General features: G+C 41.3%; 2 protein-coding genes across 12 annotated transcripts in view; one reads left to right on the top strand and one right to left on the bottom strand.

Moving 5' to 3' along the window:
- Positions 1–3,220, top strand: part of Dzip1 (DAZ interacting zinc finger protein 1) — a 54,354-nt gene extending 51,134 nt beyond the window's left edge. For 4 of the 8 annotated variants that reach the window (XM_087193037.1, XM_013067826.3, XM_013067825.3 and 1 more), the window contains 2 exons: positions 539–708; positions 2,238–3,220. In XM_087193037.1, coding sequence (XP_087049163.1) covers positions 539–691 — 153 coding nt within the window. In that variant the 3' untranslated portion in view covers positions 692–708; positions 2,238–3,220. The other 4 variants (XR_002391235.2, XR_002391234.2, XM_021249033.2 and 1 more) reach the window with 4 other exon arrangements.
- A 2,263-nt stretch (positions 3,221–5,483) lies between these two features.
- Positions 5,484–18,026, bottom strand: part of Cldn10 (claudin 10) — a 118,909-nt gene continuing 106,366 nt past the window's right edge. For all 4 annotated transcript variants that reach the window (XM_004870831.4, XM_004870830.4, XM_004870829.3 and 1 more), the window contains exons 4-5: positions 6,620–6,727; positions 5,484–5,830 (exon numbers count right to left, since the gene is read on the bottom strand). In XM_004870831.4, the coding sequence (XP_004870888.1) occupies positions 5,707–5,830; positions 6,620–6,727 (232 nt within the window). In that variant the 3' untranslated portion in view covers positions 5,484–5,706. The remainder of the gene's footprint in view (positions 5,831–6,619; positions 6,728–18,026) is intronic.

The raw sequence follows: 18,026 nt of genomic DNA, 5'->3' as shown, positions 1-18,026 counted from the left end.
GTCAAGCTACTTCCATTAGTGCTACTTGCGTTACACAAGCTAAAAATGAGAGGAAGTCGGGCTTTGTTCAGGAGAGTGCTTGGTTCCTCAAAGGGCTGTTCCCGCAGGGCTTGTGTGTGTAGTGTTTCAGGAATTTTCGAAATTCATAACTGATAAGAAGAAAAATATATTTCCATGGCATGAAACAAAAAAGAGGTGATTCCTTCAGCTTTTGAAACAGGGACTTCCAAATCCATTCATTGCTGTGCAAAAATGGCCTGGATTTTGGATCCTCTTACCATTTGCATTTGTTTTGTTTTGTCTTGTTTTGTTTTGTTTTGTTTGAAGGTCTCACTATCTGGCCCAGGCTGGCCTTGAACTTGTGGTGATCCTCCTGTCTCAGCCTCTCTAGTGCTGGGATTACAGGTGTGCGCCACCACATCCAGCAGTTCTCAGCTTTTCTCATCATTCAGTGTCAGCTGCTCAGCCTAAACTGCACAATGATTTCAGGGTGCTGCTCTTTAAGAAACATGAGTTACACTCCATGTATCCATTTTAGTGTGCAGATGTGGATGATGATGACTGGGACATATCATCCTTAGAGGAAGAAAAATCTTTGGGAAAAAAAGCTGGGAAAGAACAGAAGGACCCTCCACTTGTGAAGAATGAGTCAAATTCTACTCACGTGCGAAGTGCCTGGGGTGCGCTCTAAGGAACCCATGGGAGAAGGTGTGATGCCCTCACCCCCAGTCCATTCCTGATTAGTTGTTTCATCTCTGTAAATAAATACCTGTTTGATATATGCTAGTAGATCATCACATTATATAAGTATCATTGGATGCTGTATGTTATTTAAAGACTGAATATTTACAACTTACCAATACATTTACTGATCATTTTTATTTACTTATTTTATTTTTGTTATATTCTTTTTCCATATCTCCAAATAATCTCTTCATGCAGATGCCCCATAGAAATTCAGGTTTCTGGTCATCTACCTGAATGAGACCAATCTTCTGGCAGCCTTCCTCTAACCCTCTGTTTGCTACTAAATATTTTTCTTGATTTTCTTCCAAGGGAAGTTTTTCTTGTAGCCTTTCAGTCAATGGCATGAATTACAAACGAAATCATTAGTGGAAATGCTTGCCATTCACTTAGTTTAGAGCCTGGATAAATACGGTAACTTATCTTTCAACAGATTTCATTCTTAAAATTGGAAAACTGTAATTTGTATTTTTTATCAAAGTGGTTCTCACACATGGTGGGAACCAAGGTGAACAGAGCCCCCCGCCCCCATATCTTACCACCCCAGGTCTCAGGAGTGGACCCAGACCCCAGTCCCTTGATTTGACAGCTTCAGACTTTGACTGTCGCTGTCCCCTGCCGAGACAGGACTTGGCTCATTCCACCAGCTGATTACCTCTCGCACCCCTCCTCACTGATTCTGCACCTTATTTATAATTTTAGTTAGCACTCATCCTCCACGTGTGCATTTTCCTCTCTCAGCAGGATCTTGTGCACCCCCTCTGGGAAAATGAGCTATCACCGCCTTGTCCCTCTGCTGCCATCGACCAAAACGTCAGTACTTACTGTCACCTTGTCAGATAATAACACGACTGTCACAGAGCCCTCATGAAGCTGCTTGTGCTGAGGATTGACTCTAATCTTTGAAATCCAAAAGCTCATGTGTGTCACATGCCACTTAAGTGACAGGCCAGTGTGACCAAGGCATGACCCACACCCCACAATGAAAGTTTCTAGTCAAACTGGAGTGCCATTCCGTGCACTGTACTGCTTCAGTAGCTGAGAATCCTGGCACTTTTAAAAGTTTATGTACCTTAGAAAAATCTGTTTTTAACATTTAACCCTCTGGTATAGAGTTTTGTGTTGACTTGTTGATTTTATTCTCCTTTCTTTACAACATCTGCTCCCTCAGAGGTATTGATACTGTACTGCCACTGGTGGACTGGTCACCTTGAGTTTCCAGGCCCTATAATGAAGGCTAGGGAAGGAGAAGCAGAAACTTTGTGGGCTGAAGGGCCAGGGTCATACGAGGGGATCCTAGAGATGTGCCCAGTTTGTGCTGGATTTTACAGTGGGCTCCTGCATAGCTCATGGGGGCTGGGACTGGGGATTCCCGAAGAGAGTAGAACTCTGAGTGATAAACGACAATATGGAATCATGGCTTTTTCGGGCTTGACTGTGTGTTTGTTTAACCACTGGGTATTCTTTTCTTCCTTCTCCCTCTCCCTCCTCAGGACTTCAAGAAATGAGTGCTTTAAAAAGCAGCTTAGTAGCTGAGCCTGATCGGAGTGACTCTTCAAAAGATTCTCCCAGAAACCAACAGTGTTCAGTGGCGGCCTACACACTTCTAAAGCCCCTGCCTTACAGTGTTTCTCTCAGTAACAAGGATGCCACCTCAGAGAACAAGGGTCTCTTCAATAGCACTTAATACAGTATTGAAAAACAGTCAGCAGTATTTTAAAGCATAGATAGGTGTTTCACTTCTGCAGCTAAAAAAATAACATGCCATTAAATTCAGAAAAAGTGTCTTCTTCAGAATGGTACTCCAGTGTTAAGTGCATTTTTTCAACTTTTTTTTTAATGTATAGCAAATTTTGGCTTGGATTATTACAGCTTTTTTATATCTTATGTATATTGTCACATTGGACACATTGATATTATAAAACTCAGTTGGACTTTAAATTGCGTTAGTGAGCAGTAAAATCTTAAGAGTTAGACTGATTATTTGTCATATTAGAAGTTTAGAATGATAATAATATAGCTAGGCCAATGTTAAATACATCTTCCTGAATTTCTGGGTCATATTCACCTTTGGGTCGCTGTAAGCATGTTGCCACTAAATGGTTATTTTCTGTGCTGTAATCTTTTATCCTGGATATTTTATGAATATAATGTAGCTATTTAAATGCCAATTAATTTATCAATATGAATAGCAAAGCGTTACTGACTCACATGTGTAGGTAGTTTTTCTTTTTTTGGACTTGAAAAATATCCAACTCACCTTATAAAATACCTCAAAACTAATTTAGTTATGTTGTTGAACAATGACATTGTTAAAGGCCAAAAGGTTCATATGAGATGTTTTTTGCATTTTTTATACTTTGTGGTACTATCTGTACTTTGTTTCCAAAAAAAGTAACATTTTAACTAAATGGTTGATTGGATTTTAGATCTCTTTACATTTGTCAAGGTTACCAGTAAAGCCCTCTCCATCACACCCTTGTGACTGTGGCTGATTATTCTGAGATGATTTCTGAGTGAAATTTATACTTTTTTTGGAGACCGGATCTCGCTATGCAGTCCAGGCTGGCCTTGAGCTCACTATGTAGCCCAGGCTGGCCTCGAACTCTTGGTGATCCTCCTGCCTCAGTCTCCTGAGTGCTGAGATTGTAGGCACTCCCCACTATACCCAGCTGATATATACTTTTGTGGGGACTTAACTAGAGGAGAAGCCCTGGTAGCTATGCCATGTAACATCCTGGCTTTAGAATAAACCTGTTTCTACCTCCCCAGGGCCCTTTTTACTTGTACCTATTCTATATCTGTAAACATTTCCCCAACTTCCTGCAAGAGCATTTTAATGCAAATACACTCGTTCTGTTTCTAAAATCTTTACTAAATGATAAGTTTCACGTAGAAGCATAGAGCTAAATCAACCTATGAAATCAGTGTGTCTGAGATAGCCATGCATTATTTTGTTCACACAGTCATTTCTGCAGCAAATATTTATTAGCCACTTGGTTTTTTTTTTTTTTTTTTTAAGTACCAGGGATCGAACTCTGGACCTTTCCCTTGCGAGGCAGGCGGCAGAACCACTGAGCTAAATCCCCGGCCCATATGACCCTCATTTTAAAGATATGAGAAACAGTTATTAAGTAACTTGCCAAAGGCCATACATACAGCTAGAAAGTGACAAGAGCATCTGCAAACCAAGAATCTTCCAAGTTCTGTGTCTTGGTCTTGAGCAGATAGGCTGTGGAAAATGTCTGCTTCTGCTAAAAACTAATCCCAGTATTTAAATTAAGTCAATGTGTTTGTGTCACAAAAGCCAGTCTTTTATCTGTCTAGTCCGTAGCATTTTTTTTTTTCTACTACATTTGGTTTGTTCCTTTTCCTCTGGACCATTACCTTCTAGGAGCCTCCCTGATAGCCAGCTAACATGTTTCTGTTTATCAGCAGAATTTTTCCATACCTTCATCCTCTACCTGAAATTTTTCAGTACATTTTTACCAGCTCAACTGTAAGTAAAGGGAAAAAAAATTGTTTTAAATGCACACCCACACAGTCCTGTCCACACACTAGCCGGAAGCACCTACCTTCCCTTTATGTCTTTCAAGTACTGTGCTAACATGGCACTAACTCGTATGGAAATTTAAACAAACTTGTTCATTTCCTTTTCTTTCTATTCAGCACCTCCAAACAATGTGATTTTTTTTTTCCCTTTAAGGCTTTCACACTTCAGAGAAATGATGTATTCACCTGTGTTGCAATTCATAGTGAACAGCTTCCTCCAGATAACACAGGTCCACTGAGCTGCATCCGCAGCCCTCCCTGGCCAGCCTGACCCCTCCCCCCCTTGTGCTGGGGGTGGGTGCTGGATCTGAGGGACCCCTGCATTCTCCAACCGATCTGTGTTCTCAGCTCTCATCAGTTTCAATTCTGTATTTTCCCCTGGACTGTCCCAGCTCTAAGTCCTGTTTGTCACTACTGTGACAGGTTTCTCAAACTCTGTTTTAACTTCCTTCTCTGTAAATGCAGGATAAGAAAAATACATGTCGCATAGGGAGGCCTGAGGGGCTAAGGGGCTAGGTAGGGCATGTAAACTTTGTGTTCATGGTGATGACTGCTGCCCTCGTGGGCATATTATACTTAGGCCTGGCTCTCGGCATCTATGACCTTGTTCAGAAATTACTGGAGCAACTCACATGTCTTGAAAAATGGCAAGTCTCTCAATTCCCAGTTAATTCCCTAAACAGGACCTGTAAAGACAGAGCCCATCAGTTCTGAGTGAGGCAGGTGCCATGCTGGCTCTGGGATTTCCTTTGTTGCTTTCAGAGTTCACCCTAGCTGTGGCCAAAGCTCAGCTCCTGCTGAAGCTCTGCTGTTTCAGAGAAGCCTGGGCAGTTTCTTAAGGTGGATGTGCCACATAAAGGGCAATAACACTTTGTCCTCACTGGCCCTTCCTTGAGCCATAATAATGAATGACAGGTGTGACAAATGGGTGTAAGACACTAGAAGGCAACTCGATGCAGCCGCCAATAACTTGTGTATTTAACTTGGACGTCTTGTGAGGAACAGTCTCAGATTGGCTCCACGCTGTTTCGAAGACACCGCTCTTTATATACTTCCTGTTTATGAATGAAACGAGGAGGGTCAAATATCTCAAGGTATAAATGATCAAGAAGGCTGTGTTACAAAAAGTTCTTGAACCTTTGGTATCAGATGCTTTAAACATCCTCTAAATGTATGAAATGTACAAATCCTGTAAATAACCTGTTTATTTTTTTATAGAAACCCATAACAGAAAATGATTAGTGCATAACCGTGTAAGAACATTTACATCCATACAATCAACAAATTCTTCAAATTCATATTTTACAAATAAGTTTGATTGTTAATTATAGGAGGGTCTTCGATGGGCTCATTATTGTGAACAGTCTGCTTTGATAATAAACTCAAGACACAGCCTTCCAGCAAAGCTCTTCAAACATAAGCATTTTTATCAAACTGTTTTGAAGGGCTTGTGGTTTTAAAATCTCCTTCTCCGCCATGATACTTTGTCCGAGAAGACATGATTGATGTGGCTCCGTTGTATGCATAGCCCATTCTGAAAAGGCAAAAACAGTTTGGGAGATTCCATTCTACTCATGGGACAAACAAAAACTGGATGAAAACCATTTCTGCCCATTTCTGTCAGTAGCTAAGCTTGAGTCTTCCTGTTTCTCCTTAGCTTTCTTCCCTCCTCTAGCTTTGAGAAATAGCTCAGTGTCATTTATAGCTCAGTGTCATTTCTAAGTAGCTTGCATGACAAAGAATCTCTGCAGAAGAGATTCATGACTTACTCATTTGTTCAGTTATTCTTTTTCAAAGCTGTTTTTAAAAAATTCACCTTCCTGGAACCTAGACTTCAGTAGTGACCTTCATCAATAATTTCTGCCTATATGCTGATGAGGCCAAGGTGAAAAACATGCCCTCACATTTAGGTTCATTTTTTAATTTTTTATTTTTTTGGTACCGGCGACTGAACTTGGGACCTTGCGCTTGCAAGGCAGGCACCAGAACCACTGAGCTAAATCCCTGGCCCAAGTTCATATTTTTAATTACAGAAATACTTTTGGAATGTGATAATGATGAGCTCTTTTTGTTTAAAAACTGACTATATTCCTAGGCTTTTTTTTTTTTTTGTACTAGGGATCGAACTTGGGTCCTTGCGCTTGTGAGGCAGGAGGCAGAACCACTGAGCTAAATCCCCGGCCCCATATATTCCTAACATTTTCAATTCTGGGCTTTTGAAGTTTCAAAGGATCACATGACCTGTCTGCAGTTTGTCCCATGCATAATGATGATTTACAATAGTATAGTACCTTTTAACAGATAATTTTTGTCTCATTCCTACCTGGGTGTTTTGTTGTTGTCAGATATTGAGAAGCAAAATATGACACCACCAATTATGCAGAGTGAAGCGCCTGCCCATCCAATAAACAGAGCAGCTCCTAATTCATACCTGTGAGAAAATATGACACAAGTATTATAGCTCACTTTGGGGGGAGGGGTTAAGCAGCATTTAACCCTGCTAGCCACCATTTACCAAAGACCCATTATACTTTTTTCTACTGGAACTTGTAAAGGAAGTGGTAATACTTTTGTATCTGTAGAATGCTTTAAACTTCTGAAAGTGTTTTATGGGGATAGCTTTTTTTTTTTTTTTGGTACTGGGGATTGAACTCGGGTCCTTGCACTTGTGCAGCAGGTGGCGAAACCACTGAGCTAAATCCCTGGCCCTGGTGATAGCTTTTTTACACTTCCCCAACATTCTAAAAGGAAATGAGGGTGTCTAGCCAGGCAGGGTCAAAACCCAGGTCTCTTGACTTATTGGCATCTCTTGTTCAGTGCTTTTGCTTCCCCAAACTTTCCATTTATTCTCCCTGCGGGATAAATTATTTTGGCACACTGAATTTAAAAAGGGGAGGCCACCTCTGCTTTCATTTTCCATCAATTCAGTAAGTCTTTGTCAATACCAGTCAGGTGTAAATAAACCATAGGTACAAGGTGTCCACCAAGGATCAGGGATAGAAATGGCATCACCTGATTAATCACTATAATTTAGTGGGGAGATGAATATGCAACTGTGATCATGAGCATGGTATGAAGCATCTTCTAGGCCACTATACTCTGCAGATAACCTCAGCAGATGCAAAGATAAAGGAGGCAGCTCCTTCCTTGGGAGGTCACTATACAAAGGTAAGGGTAATGCTACTGAGCATAGGAACGCGTCACCTGGCAAGGAGTGCTAGAGGAAATCCTTTTGGTTGAGGAACAGTCACCCAAACAAATGACTGAGAACACACAAAAGCCTCAGGGTTGTGTGCTGCTCCCATGTTTGCCTGTCCCTTTCCTGGAGAATAAGTATTTGTTTTATTTTTATAAAGAATGACTCATTTGGGGCCCATACACCCTCACTGCAGTGCAAAAAACCCCTCACAACAGTGGTTTTCGGTATACAGTGAAGCCAGAGTGGGACAGTGTTTGGATGACACAGAACCCAAGGAGGAGCTGAGACATGGAAAGTCAGAAGCGAAGATGGAGCCCAAGCCCAGCCCCATTCCCAGCTGTCCCCTCCCCTAACCAGGTGGCCACTGGATGGTGCAGTTGTGGCCACTCGAAGGGGATCGTCCTGAGCCTCTCATCCCTTGCTACTTGCCATGTCACTATCTGAGCTCTGGTCCTCAGCATAGGCAAGTGTTCTAGTGTGTACTCGGGGCAGGTGGGGTTAGTGTAGCCCCCACCACTAACCAGGAGAACAGGAAGCAACAGGGACCTAGGGGCACTGGTGCATTTTCAACTAGGATGGGGCCATGTGCACATAAAATGTTGCCCTGTGATCCCTCCTTTTCTCACTCTTGTGCTAAATTTCCTGGGACAGCAGGTGACAGGTGAGGCCAGGAATAATAGTGACAGAACACCTCGGCTTTGGCACTGTACCTAGCTCTGGAACACTGATTATGCTCTGGGAGCCCAAAACTTCTCCAAGGGTTCACATCATAAACAGAACCTTGGTCTAAGTGATGAAGGGCATCCTCAGTCTACTCACACACAAAATCATCCCCAAAGAGGGTTGAGAAGTGGAGTGAGAAAAGGAAATGAACTGGCCCATTCTACTTTTGCTGCCATTCAGAAGGCCTTTGATGTTATTTAAATTCTTTTTTGTTCTGGTTTGGTTTTGACTCTAAGACAGGGTCTTGCTATGTAGTCCAGGCTGGCCTTGTACTCACTCTGTAGCCCAGTGATGGCAAACTTTTTTTAGAGCTTTCATGATAAAAATAGCTCACTGTGGCACACGTGCCATAGGTTCACCACCACCACATGTAGCCCAAGCTGGCCTCGAACTGTCAACGATCCCCCTGCTTCCCAAGTGCTGGGATTGCAGGCGTGGGCTATTTTGTAGGTCTTGAGGGTACCTCCCAGGCAGTGAAAGAGAACTGAGCAGAGAAAGAGGCAGAGAACACCAGGAGAGGGACTAGCAGGGAGATAGATAGGCTGGGCAAGGTCTGATCAGCCTGGTTCTCATCAGGGAGCCCCCAGGAGAATGGTGGGAAATTGGGCAAAATGCATGTTTGCAGATGATTCCCATAAAATGCTTACTTATATAAACCCGTTCTTGCAGTAATGTAGGCCTTGGGTTGTATAAAACCTACGCATTAGGGGAAAAGTTTTGGTTAGACAGTGATTCTCTGAAAGACTGGGTTACTGATAGAATTCAATTTTGAAACGTTAACACTGACAACATGATGGACTTTTAAGATTTTAAACTTTATTTATTTTGGGGGGGTCGTACCTGGGATCGAACTTGAGTCCTTGTACTTGCGAGGCAGGCGGTGGAACCACTGAGCTAAATCCCCGGCCCTGATTTTAAACATTTTTAAAAACATTTGGTTGGTTTAAGATAACTGGAATATTTTATTATTTAGACTGTTGGCACCTTGATTAAAACGAGGAGGACAACTAGTATGTTTGGAAAAGTCCTGGTCCCTTTGCTCCGAGAGCTTCATTAAGGTCATTCATTTCTCTGGGGAGAAATGAGGCACTTTCATTTATTGCAAGAGTTTTTGCTTTTTTTTTTTTCCGCTTTATTTTTGGAGGGGCTTTTCTGTCCCTTTTCAGAGCCAGTATGCCCTGGTTTTAACGACTCCCCTCTTCTTTTTTGTGCTGGGTGACAAGACAGCCCCAGGGATTTCAGAAAGAATTCCACATCCCAGAGCTTGGAGCCACTGAGAACTTAATGAGCCAGAGAGAAACTCTCTCCTCTTTCTGAAATGAGAACTAATTGTAGTTGGCACTGATTGGGTTTTTAAAATACTAATAAAATATTTTACTTAGTTAAGGTGTACATCAAAAGAAGCTAAAACAACACCTGAGAGCTCAGGGTTTGAATCACAGTTCTGGGTTTTAAATCCTGGTTCCGCCAGTTTTAGCTGACACAGGAGAAGTCAACATGCGACAGCCGAGCTTCAATTTCCTCATTTGTTAAATGAGGATATTAACACTTACCTTCAGGATTAGAATGAAGATTAAATATGGTAATGCATATAAAAATATCTTAGCACACACACAAGTTCTAGCCCAGTCAGCTGACTGTAAGTCACTGTTGTTACCTTGGACATTGACTTGAACCACATCTACATATTTGGGAGAACCACAGTCATGTTTGCTGGAGCAGACATGCTCTTCTGCCTCTATTGTTAGGTTTCATCACAATTTACTGTAATTATTTGCTTAACATTTGACTAACCCTGCTGGACTATAAGATTTGTGAGAACAGGTTGTTTCTTTCTTGTGTCCACTCTGAACACTTGGTTAGCATGGTATCTGGCCTGTCATTCCTGTGGAGATGAGCAGGGGAAGCTACACAGCTCCCCAGAGGTGGCGAATCCAGTCAGAGTGGGAATTGGGGTACAAAGAAGATAAAAAGAGGAGTGTTCTTCAGTCTCGGGATTGCTGTGGAGGTTACAAGGCTACACTACGCATGACAGTATGAGCTGTGTCACATCAAGGTCACCAAGTGTTATCACAGTCCTGGCCTTCTCAACATGAAGTGAGAGCCACACGCACGGCTTCAGGCCCCAGACACAGCCAGGTAGAAGAGAGTAACTTCAACGAGTAGTTAAGACTACATTTTAACACCTTAGATGTTCCTGGTTTATTTTTGTTTTGTTTTGTTTTTTGGTACCTGGGATTGAACTCAGGACCTTGCTCTTGCGAGGCAGGCAGCGGCATCACTGAGCTAAATCCCCAGCCCGTCGGGCTTTATTTTTCCCGAAAATGTTAAGCAGTTAATCTGTGTTTTAAAAGTAAATCTGTTTCCGATTACTGGTTTACCAAAGTCACATTCACTGACACAAATGAATTGAGGCCCTACCAGCTGCTTTTAATGAGTCCTGTCAACTAAGATACTCCAAAAACAATGTTTGCATCTATGAACCAAGTTCCATTTGACAGTCAGAGATCTGCCAGAAAGATCTGGAGATGAGGAAGAAAATGTGAGCATAACAAAGAGGCTACACTGTGAGTGGGAAAGCTGGCTCAGGGCCAAGAGGATACTGTTGGCCAGAGATCTGCAACAGATAACCTGAAATTTGGATAATCTTCCTGAGGCGTTGAAATCATCCTTTTAGCATTATGAAAAGAAAGAGCTCCAAGCAGAGGCAAAGGAAACGTGCCCTGGAAATAAATTGGAGTGAATATTCTTTTCGTTTTTTGGGTTTTTTTGGTACGGGGGATCAAACTCAGGACCTTGCACTTTCGAGGCAGGCAGCGAAACCACTGAGCTAAATCCCTGGCCCTGGAGTGAATATTCTATTATCTCTCTCTCTCAATTCTGCCTTTTAAGGACTTCATTATTTCCCAGAAGACACACTGACAGGTATGAACTGAAATCACTGTTCAGTAAGTCTGTGACACACATTCAACAGAGTGAAGAAAAAGGGTCTGAAAGAGAAAGAATCAGTTACAAAAGCCATCACATGAAATTGTTAAAAAAAACAAAACAAACAACCAGGGTAGACAAAGGGTTTCAAGTCAACTCTAAATGAATACTACTTATTACATGTTGGACAGAATTCATAGTGGAAGTCAAATAGAAATAATATTTTCCTTGGAACAGAGCCTATATGAGAAGTAAAATATATGAAAATGAATAAGCAAGCCAGTTAATACAAGCCAAATTCATGATTTCTGAATCCCTTCAGAAAGTTTCAAGATGGTGTGAATTAATGACACAATCCTGTGATCTGTAACAATACTGAGTACATGTCTGTTGGGTTCCCTTCAGTGAATTCATAGTGCCAAGCTGTGGCCTGTTGATTTGTTACCTTCATCCCGCGACTGACCACTACTGAAAACCAGAAACTTAATCACCTGTGGTACCTGGCACTGCCATCCTATTTTACTAAAGCTCAATATTTTATGAAAAGCCTCTGGCTTTTTCAGGGTGTATTTCTGCTAAGAGTAATAAATAATAAGGCATAATTTTAGGAGGGAAGATAGTCCAACCTTCAAAGGGAAAAAAGTAGAGAAAAGTAACACGATGGTTGTGAAGAAAATATCCTGCAATAATGCTCTCCATGTACAAATTTTCTGCCTTGCTGTTCCTTTTGTCATGCAGTCAAAGGCTGAGGCTGGATGGATCTGAAGCCCGCTCACTCTAGGACTTGAGATACTTAAAGATGCAAAATAGCATGCACCTGTGGCTTGGGGCTCTGTCTTTCATGTGTGTAATTTTATTAAAACAACACAGGAGCAGGGCTGGTTGTGGATGTCCAGGACGTGTTTTTCAGATGCATAATGTGATAGCCAATGATGAGTATCTTTCCTAAAACTCCCTCTTTGGCACTCCTGATCTGGCCAGTTCATTTCCGCTCCAGCTGTGCACTTCACTTCTCAGCCCTCTTCTTACATCCTCAAAGTTGTACAGCTCATGAGCGAGTCAGGAACCTGTGTGCATGTGGATGTGTACATCATCTCTTTGTCCTGAAGTTAAACCTATCAGCCAGGCTTGCCGCAAGAAAGCTGGGATAAGTTTAAAGTGTATCTTACATCTTGTTCAGAATCCTCAACGGCCTATCTGAAAACATTTCAGAACTGAATTCGTTGTTGGGAAAGACTAATGTCAGGTAAGTTCTCTTGAGGAGAATCTCAAAGGTATCTGTCTAGTTGACGGTTACGTCGTTACTCATCAGAGACAGCCAAAGATTAAAGAGATGAAATTACACTTTCTCCCCTTAGTGATTTCCCGCGATGGTCTTTCAAACCTTCCTTCTTACTTGAGAGTTGAGAGTCATGAAAAAGGTCTCCAACATCCAACATATATTTCCTTATGACTAATCTGAGCAAACTGTGTATTAATGTACTTCTACCCTTATATGTACTCTGTAAGAGTTAGTACCTTCAAAATAAGAGCTAACGTTTTTTGAATGTTTACTAGATGTGGTTCTAAACAGCTGAAATGTACTAACTCATGTAATGATGACAATTCCTTATCCCCATCTCACAGATGGGGACAGAGGGCAAAGAAAGGACAAGTAACTTCTTCAAGGTTGTACAGCTATGTGACAGAACAAGGGTTCACTTCCCAGATCCAGGGTTCTGATTATTCTTTTTTTTTTTTTTGGTAACGGGAATCAAACTCAGGACCTTGAACTTATGAGGCAGGTATGGTGCTACTAAGCTAAATACCCAGCCCCTAAGAAATAGCTTATAGTAAAATTTGGCGGGTTTTTTTTTTCTGATTATTCAACAATGTGCTATACTGCCTCCTTTCCCAATTCCTTTAACTGTTTCTTCACAAGCACAGCTGAAGTCAGGCCTGGTGGTGCATGCCTGTAATCCTAACACTCAGGAGGCTGAGGCAAGAGGATCGCTGTGAGTTCAACGCCAACCTGAGCTACATGGTGAGTTCACTGCCCGCCTGCACTGCACAGGGAGACCCTGTCTCAAAACAAAAAACAAAGAAAGAAAACCAAGCATGTTGTCTGCACTCTACAGACTCACATCACCACCGACTTACGCCCTTTACCGTAAGTCATGCAGCATGGACTAAGGTAATAATTATAATGAAGATGGGAGAGTGAAGTTAAATATCTTGGTAAGGTCACCTGTGAGACATATTCACCCTTACCCAAGAGATTCCAGATTAACTGTGCAGACTCTCTTGAGATGCTCCCAGCCTGGTTTGGGAGACAGGCTCATTCACAAGTAGGTGCTAACCACCAGTGGATTATGATGGGTTCACAAGACACAGAGAGAGGTGCAGATGGGGTACCTCCCTCCAGACAAGTCCTGAAAAATGACTGGAAGTAAACCCAGGTGTGACAGGGGTAAGAGCTGAACCACCAGAAAGCAGGATGCACTGAGAGGAATAATCATTCCATGTACTGCTCTGTAAAAACAAGATAGACTTGCTAATCACTTGGTATCCAGAGTTTTCGGCAGATTTTTCAGGCCTGCCAGTATAATGAAAGTAACAGGGGAATTCCAGTGATCAGAAATAGCCCGTGCTGCTTCCAAACAAAGTACAATGACAGAATAGCACCTTAATATTTAACAGCTGAATCTAGTTGTTGTTGTTGTTTTTGGTACCGGGGATCGAACTCAGGTCCTTGTGCTAACAAGGCAGGCGGCGGAAACACTGAGCTAAATACAGGCCCAAATGTAATTTGTTCTCATACTTGGCACCTATATGGAATCTTCTCTCCAAGAATCTATGTGCTCTTTACCAACATTAGCTCATTCTCCAAATAACCTCACGAGTAATCTTAAATGAACAAACATCATAAGGTAATAAACTATAAGGACAGAACAGTGAAGTTAAATATCTTGGCAAGTTCCCCTGTGAGAATGATATTCTTTCCAACCTCACCCAGGAAAATCTGTATTTTACTTCTGGAATTGTTTGTTCATTAAACTTGACAACAAGAATGAGATAGTTTATCTGAAAATAGGCAGCTTTTTATGTTTTTGTTCTTCATCTTTTATTTTTTAGTCCTAGGGACTGAACCCTATCTCTGTACATGCCAAACCTGCCTCTCTACACCCCCAGCTACACCCCTAGCCTGGTAGTCATTTATTTCTAACTACTAAATAACCATGATAGCGAAAAGATTTTACCTTACTAAAGCTCAAATCCTGAAGCAGAAAGCAAATATCCCAGGAATGAAGAGTGTTCCATGGTTTTGAAAATAATAAAAACAGAAAAGCTTAGAGGATAAGACCCAAACATGAGACTATCTAAGCCAAAACATCAATGGTAAATCTCACACAGAGAAAGAGAATAAATCTAAGATCACAATGTTCTGTTTCCTTGAATAAGGAATTGCTCAAGTGCCGTAACTTTGCTTAATTTGGAAAACAGTTTCTTCATGTCAATTCTTACTCAGAACACTTTATTTAAGAAAACAAGCAAGATATCCAGGTAGTTAGTGGTTTGGGGAACAAAGCAATGATGGGAATAATGTGCTCACCCTGGCATGGTGAATCACCCTATGGGGTACCTATTACCATAGCTTCCGGGAGGGGAGATTTTTTTGGATTTGGTAGGTTTTGTTTTAATAAAAAGGAGCCTAAAGAGATGAGTGGAGAAATAGTTTTCAAGGCTCTGCAGGCTGGAGTCATGAACATAATCATAACTTGAATGCAAGGAAGCAAAACAAATGATAAAAATGGGGAGGCAGCAGAACACAGATGAAGACTGTAACTCTGTCAAATGTAACTTGAAAGAAAACTCTACCCAGATCTGTGGTGGGAAAGGAAGAGTCGTAGAATTCTAGATAGCCACTGAGCATTCAGCACCACAGTGTGACTGCCGGGATCTTCACCTTGACTCTACATCAGAAGCCACTGACATTTTCCTCACCAACAAAGCTCTACTGAGTTCCTTGAGCACAATATGAACTTTGTTGATCAACTTAGTTGTATTTTTCTAACTTAGGCATCCAGAGTGTGCCTCCTCTACAAGGAAGATCCAATTAACACAGTATAGAAATTGTATGAAAATCAGCAGCAGCAAACTAACACGAAAACCACGCTCCACACATTTTAGGATATCAGACAGCAGTTCAAACTGGGGCCCATCTCTCAGGGTCCTGTCCAAGGACCGTAATACACCAGCGGCCTCGGGTTAGTCACCTGGGACTCCAGTGGGAGGCACATTTGCTGGTGCTCGTGGTTTTTTGTTTGTTTGTTTGCTTTTTGGTACCGGGGATCGAACTCAGGACCTTGTGCTTTCCAGGCAGGCACGGTGCCGCTGACCTAAATCCCTGGCCCTGGTGCTTGTGTTTTGAAAGACTAACGTATGAACACAGTGGGAAGAGAAGAGGGCATGCACCTTGACCGCTGCACCAACAGAAAGCTTGCTTGCTGTCGTGTAGGGCCTTGGTCTGCAGTAACAAAATTTCTAGCCACTGTGCTGGTGAAGAAGACAGAGTTGAAAAGGATGCTTTTGATTCTCTTCCCAGTCGAGCAAGACACCAAAGAAATAGACCCTTTCCTACAGCTGCATCCTCCAAACTCCAGTTCACCCAAGGGTAGCTCAGCCATGAACTTTGATTCCTGCACATATTCCTCTCCAAGTTCATGGACAAATGAAATCAGAGGCGCCAAAGGTGAAATTCTAGCAAAGGCCAGTGGAGGAAGTACTTTCCCCTAGAATAGGCCAAAGCAAAACCTTGCTTTAAACGTGATGACATTTCCATACCTACGAAACCAGGCTATTCTGTCTCTATAGCCATTGTGTAGTTTACTGATCTTCTGAATTATCCTCCTCTTCTCTACCACAAGGTGGTGGTAACAGAAAACCAGAGGAAATCATGACAATTTACTGGTGTTTAAAAAAGCACATTTTGTTTATCTGAGGTCTTTGGATTCCTGTGGGCATCATATGTCATTTTTATGCCTCTTTTCTATCATTGTAATGAGAATCTAACACATTTACAATTCTCAGGCCTTGATGATTCTTTGATCCTATTAGAATTTATTTAGATCACTGGGGGCCTTTCTTTGTGTGAGACACTGAGGAGAATAACAGAGGAAGGAGAGAAAGTTCTAGCTTCAAGTAGTCAACACATGATCAGTACTCACATTTGTTTATAGGCTAAATTTTCTATAATATGTTGATGTGAAGTATTTACAAATACCAGTTTGTAAGCAGCACTGTGTTTTTTGTTTTGTTTTGTTTTGTTTGGAGTATTGGGGATTGAACCCAGGGTCTTCACACTGAGCTACAGTCCCAGCTCTTTTTATTTTTTATTTTGAGGTACGGTCTTGCTAAACTGCTTAGTTGTCCAGGCTGGGCACAAACTTTAGCTCTCCTGCCTCAGCCTACTGGGTTGCTAGGACTACAGCGGTGTGCCACCACACTCAGATAGTAGTGCTGTTTTTCATAACCCTACCTCTTGTACTTTTAATTACGTAAGGTAAACTGGCAAATTTTTTTTTTTTTTGGTACCAGGGATTGAACTTGGGTCCTTGCACTTGTGCAGCAGGTGGCAAAACCACTGAGCTAAATCCTCGGCCCCAAATTGTTAATTTATTTGTTTAAATCATTGCGAAAAAAAACTACCTAAAAGGTTATCAATAAGGTCGGTCACATCTTTATATTGTACATAACTAAAAAAGGAATCTTAATGATGGCTAATATAATACAAAAGAGCCCAATTCCCACGTACACGCATGCACGCACACACATTCTAAGCATATATTTATTCTCTTAGCAACTCTATGAAACAGATTCTGTTATCCCTCTTTTACAGATGAGACAGAGAGACTAGGCAGAGGTGGAAAAGGAACACGGAGAGACCATCTGTGGGACTAGGATAGTGCAATGAGCACTAAGAATTTGGAAGTGAGAAAAACCTCTCACAGTACAACACTACTGAACTGTGTTTTCATAATGATGACAGGTGCCTAAGAAACTCCAAAGGTACCGAACTGAATCTCGCAAGCGCAGGAAGCATTCAGGAATGGGCCTTGACCTTTTGACAAAGGGTTCCAATGACTTTTAAGATGCAGACAAAGACATCCTTGATAGTCAGGAAAACAAAAACAGTGACTCCAGAAAAGTTAGCAACACATTAAACAAAATAAACCATGCAAAATAGGATTTTATGGTATATTAATGGTATCAGTCCTTGAGAAAAAATTAAATATAACATTTCATTTAAATATCATTAAAATGGTTCTGATCTCCAGAGTGTAGTCTCAGTTTTCATCAAAGATAAGTTGGGAGAAAATTTACACAACAGGACACATTTTTCTAACATAGGCAGGAAAGTACAATTTATACTAGAGTCTTAGTCATTTTTGTTTTTCATTTCATAGGGTTTCTGAATGAAAACTTCTTTAAAATGTACAAAAGAAACTCCCTCATGAAAGTATATGTAGCATCCTGACAAGAATTATGAAGCAGCAGAATATTATAAATCTCACATTTTAGAGCAAGTGCTCTATAGTTCAACCACTTGATTTAAATCATGGTTCAAATAGCTACTAGTTTAATCCAAGTACCCATGAACATATTACTTGATCTCTTCCCTCAACTTCAAATAAGAGAGTCCCAAGAGAACCTACCTATAAGGGTGTTATAAAAACATAATAATCTAAAATTCATAATGCTCTACTTGGCATATGTTAGGGGTTCTCATTATTTTCATTACATTTCAAAGTTTGAACATTTCCTATTGTGCATTTACTATACTAATGTCAGAAATAGAAAACTGGTTTTCTGAAGATTGCTAAATACACCAAAACCAGTT

Source organism: Heterocephalus glaber, unplaced genomic scaffold, assembly GCF_053883595.1.
Source record: "Heterocephalus glaber isolate CG9 unplaced genomic scaffold, H.glaber_assembly_v1.0 deba00001577, whole genome shotgun sequence".
NCBI lineage: Eukaryota > Metazoa > Chordata > Mammalia > Rodentia > Bathyergidae > Heterocephalus > Heterocephalus glaber.
This window is presented reverse-complemented; position numbering and strand designations above follow the sequence as displayed.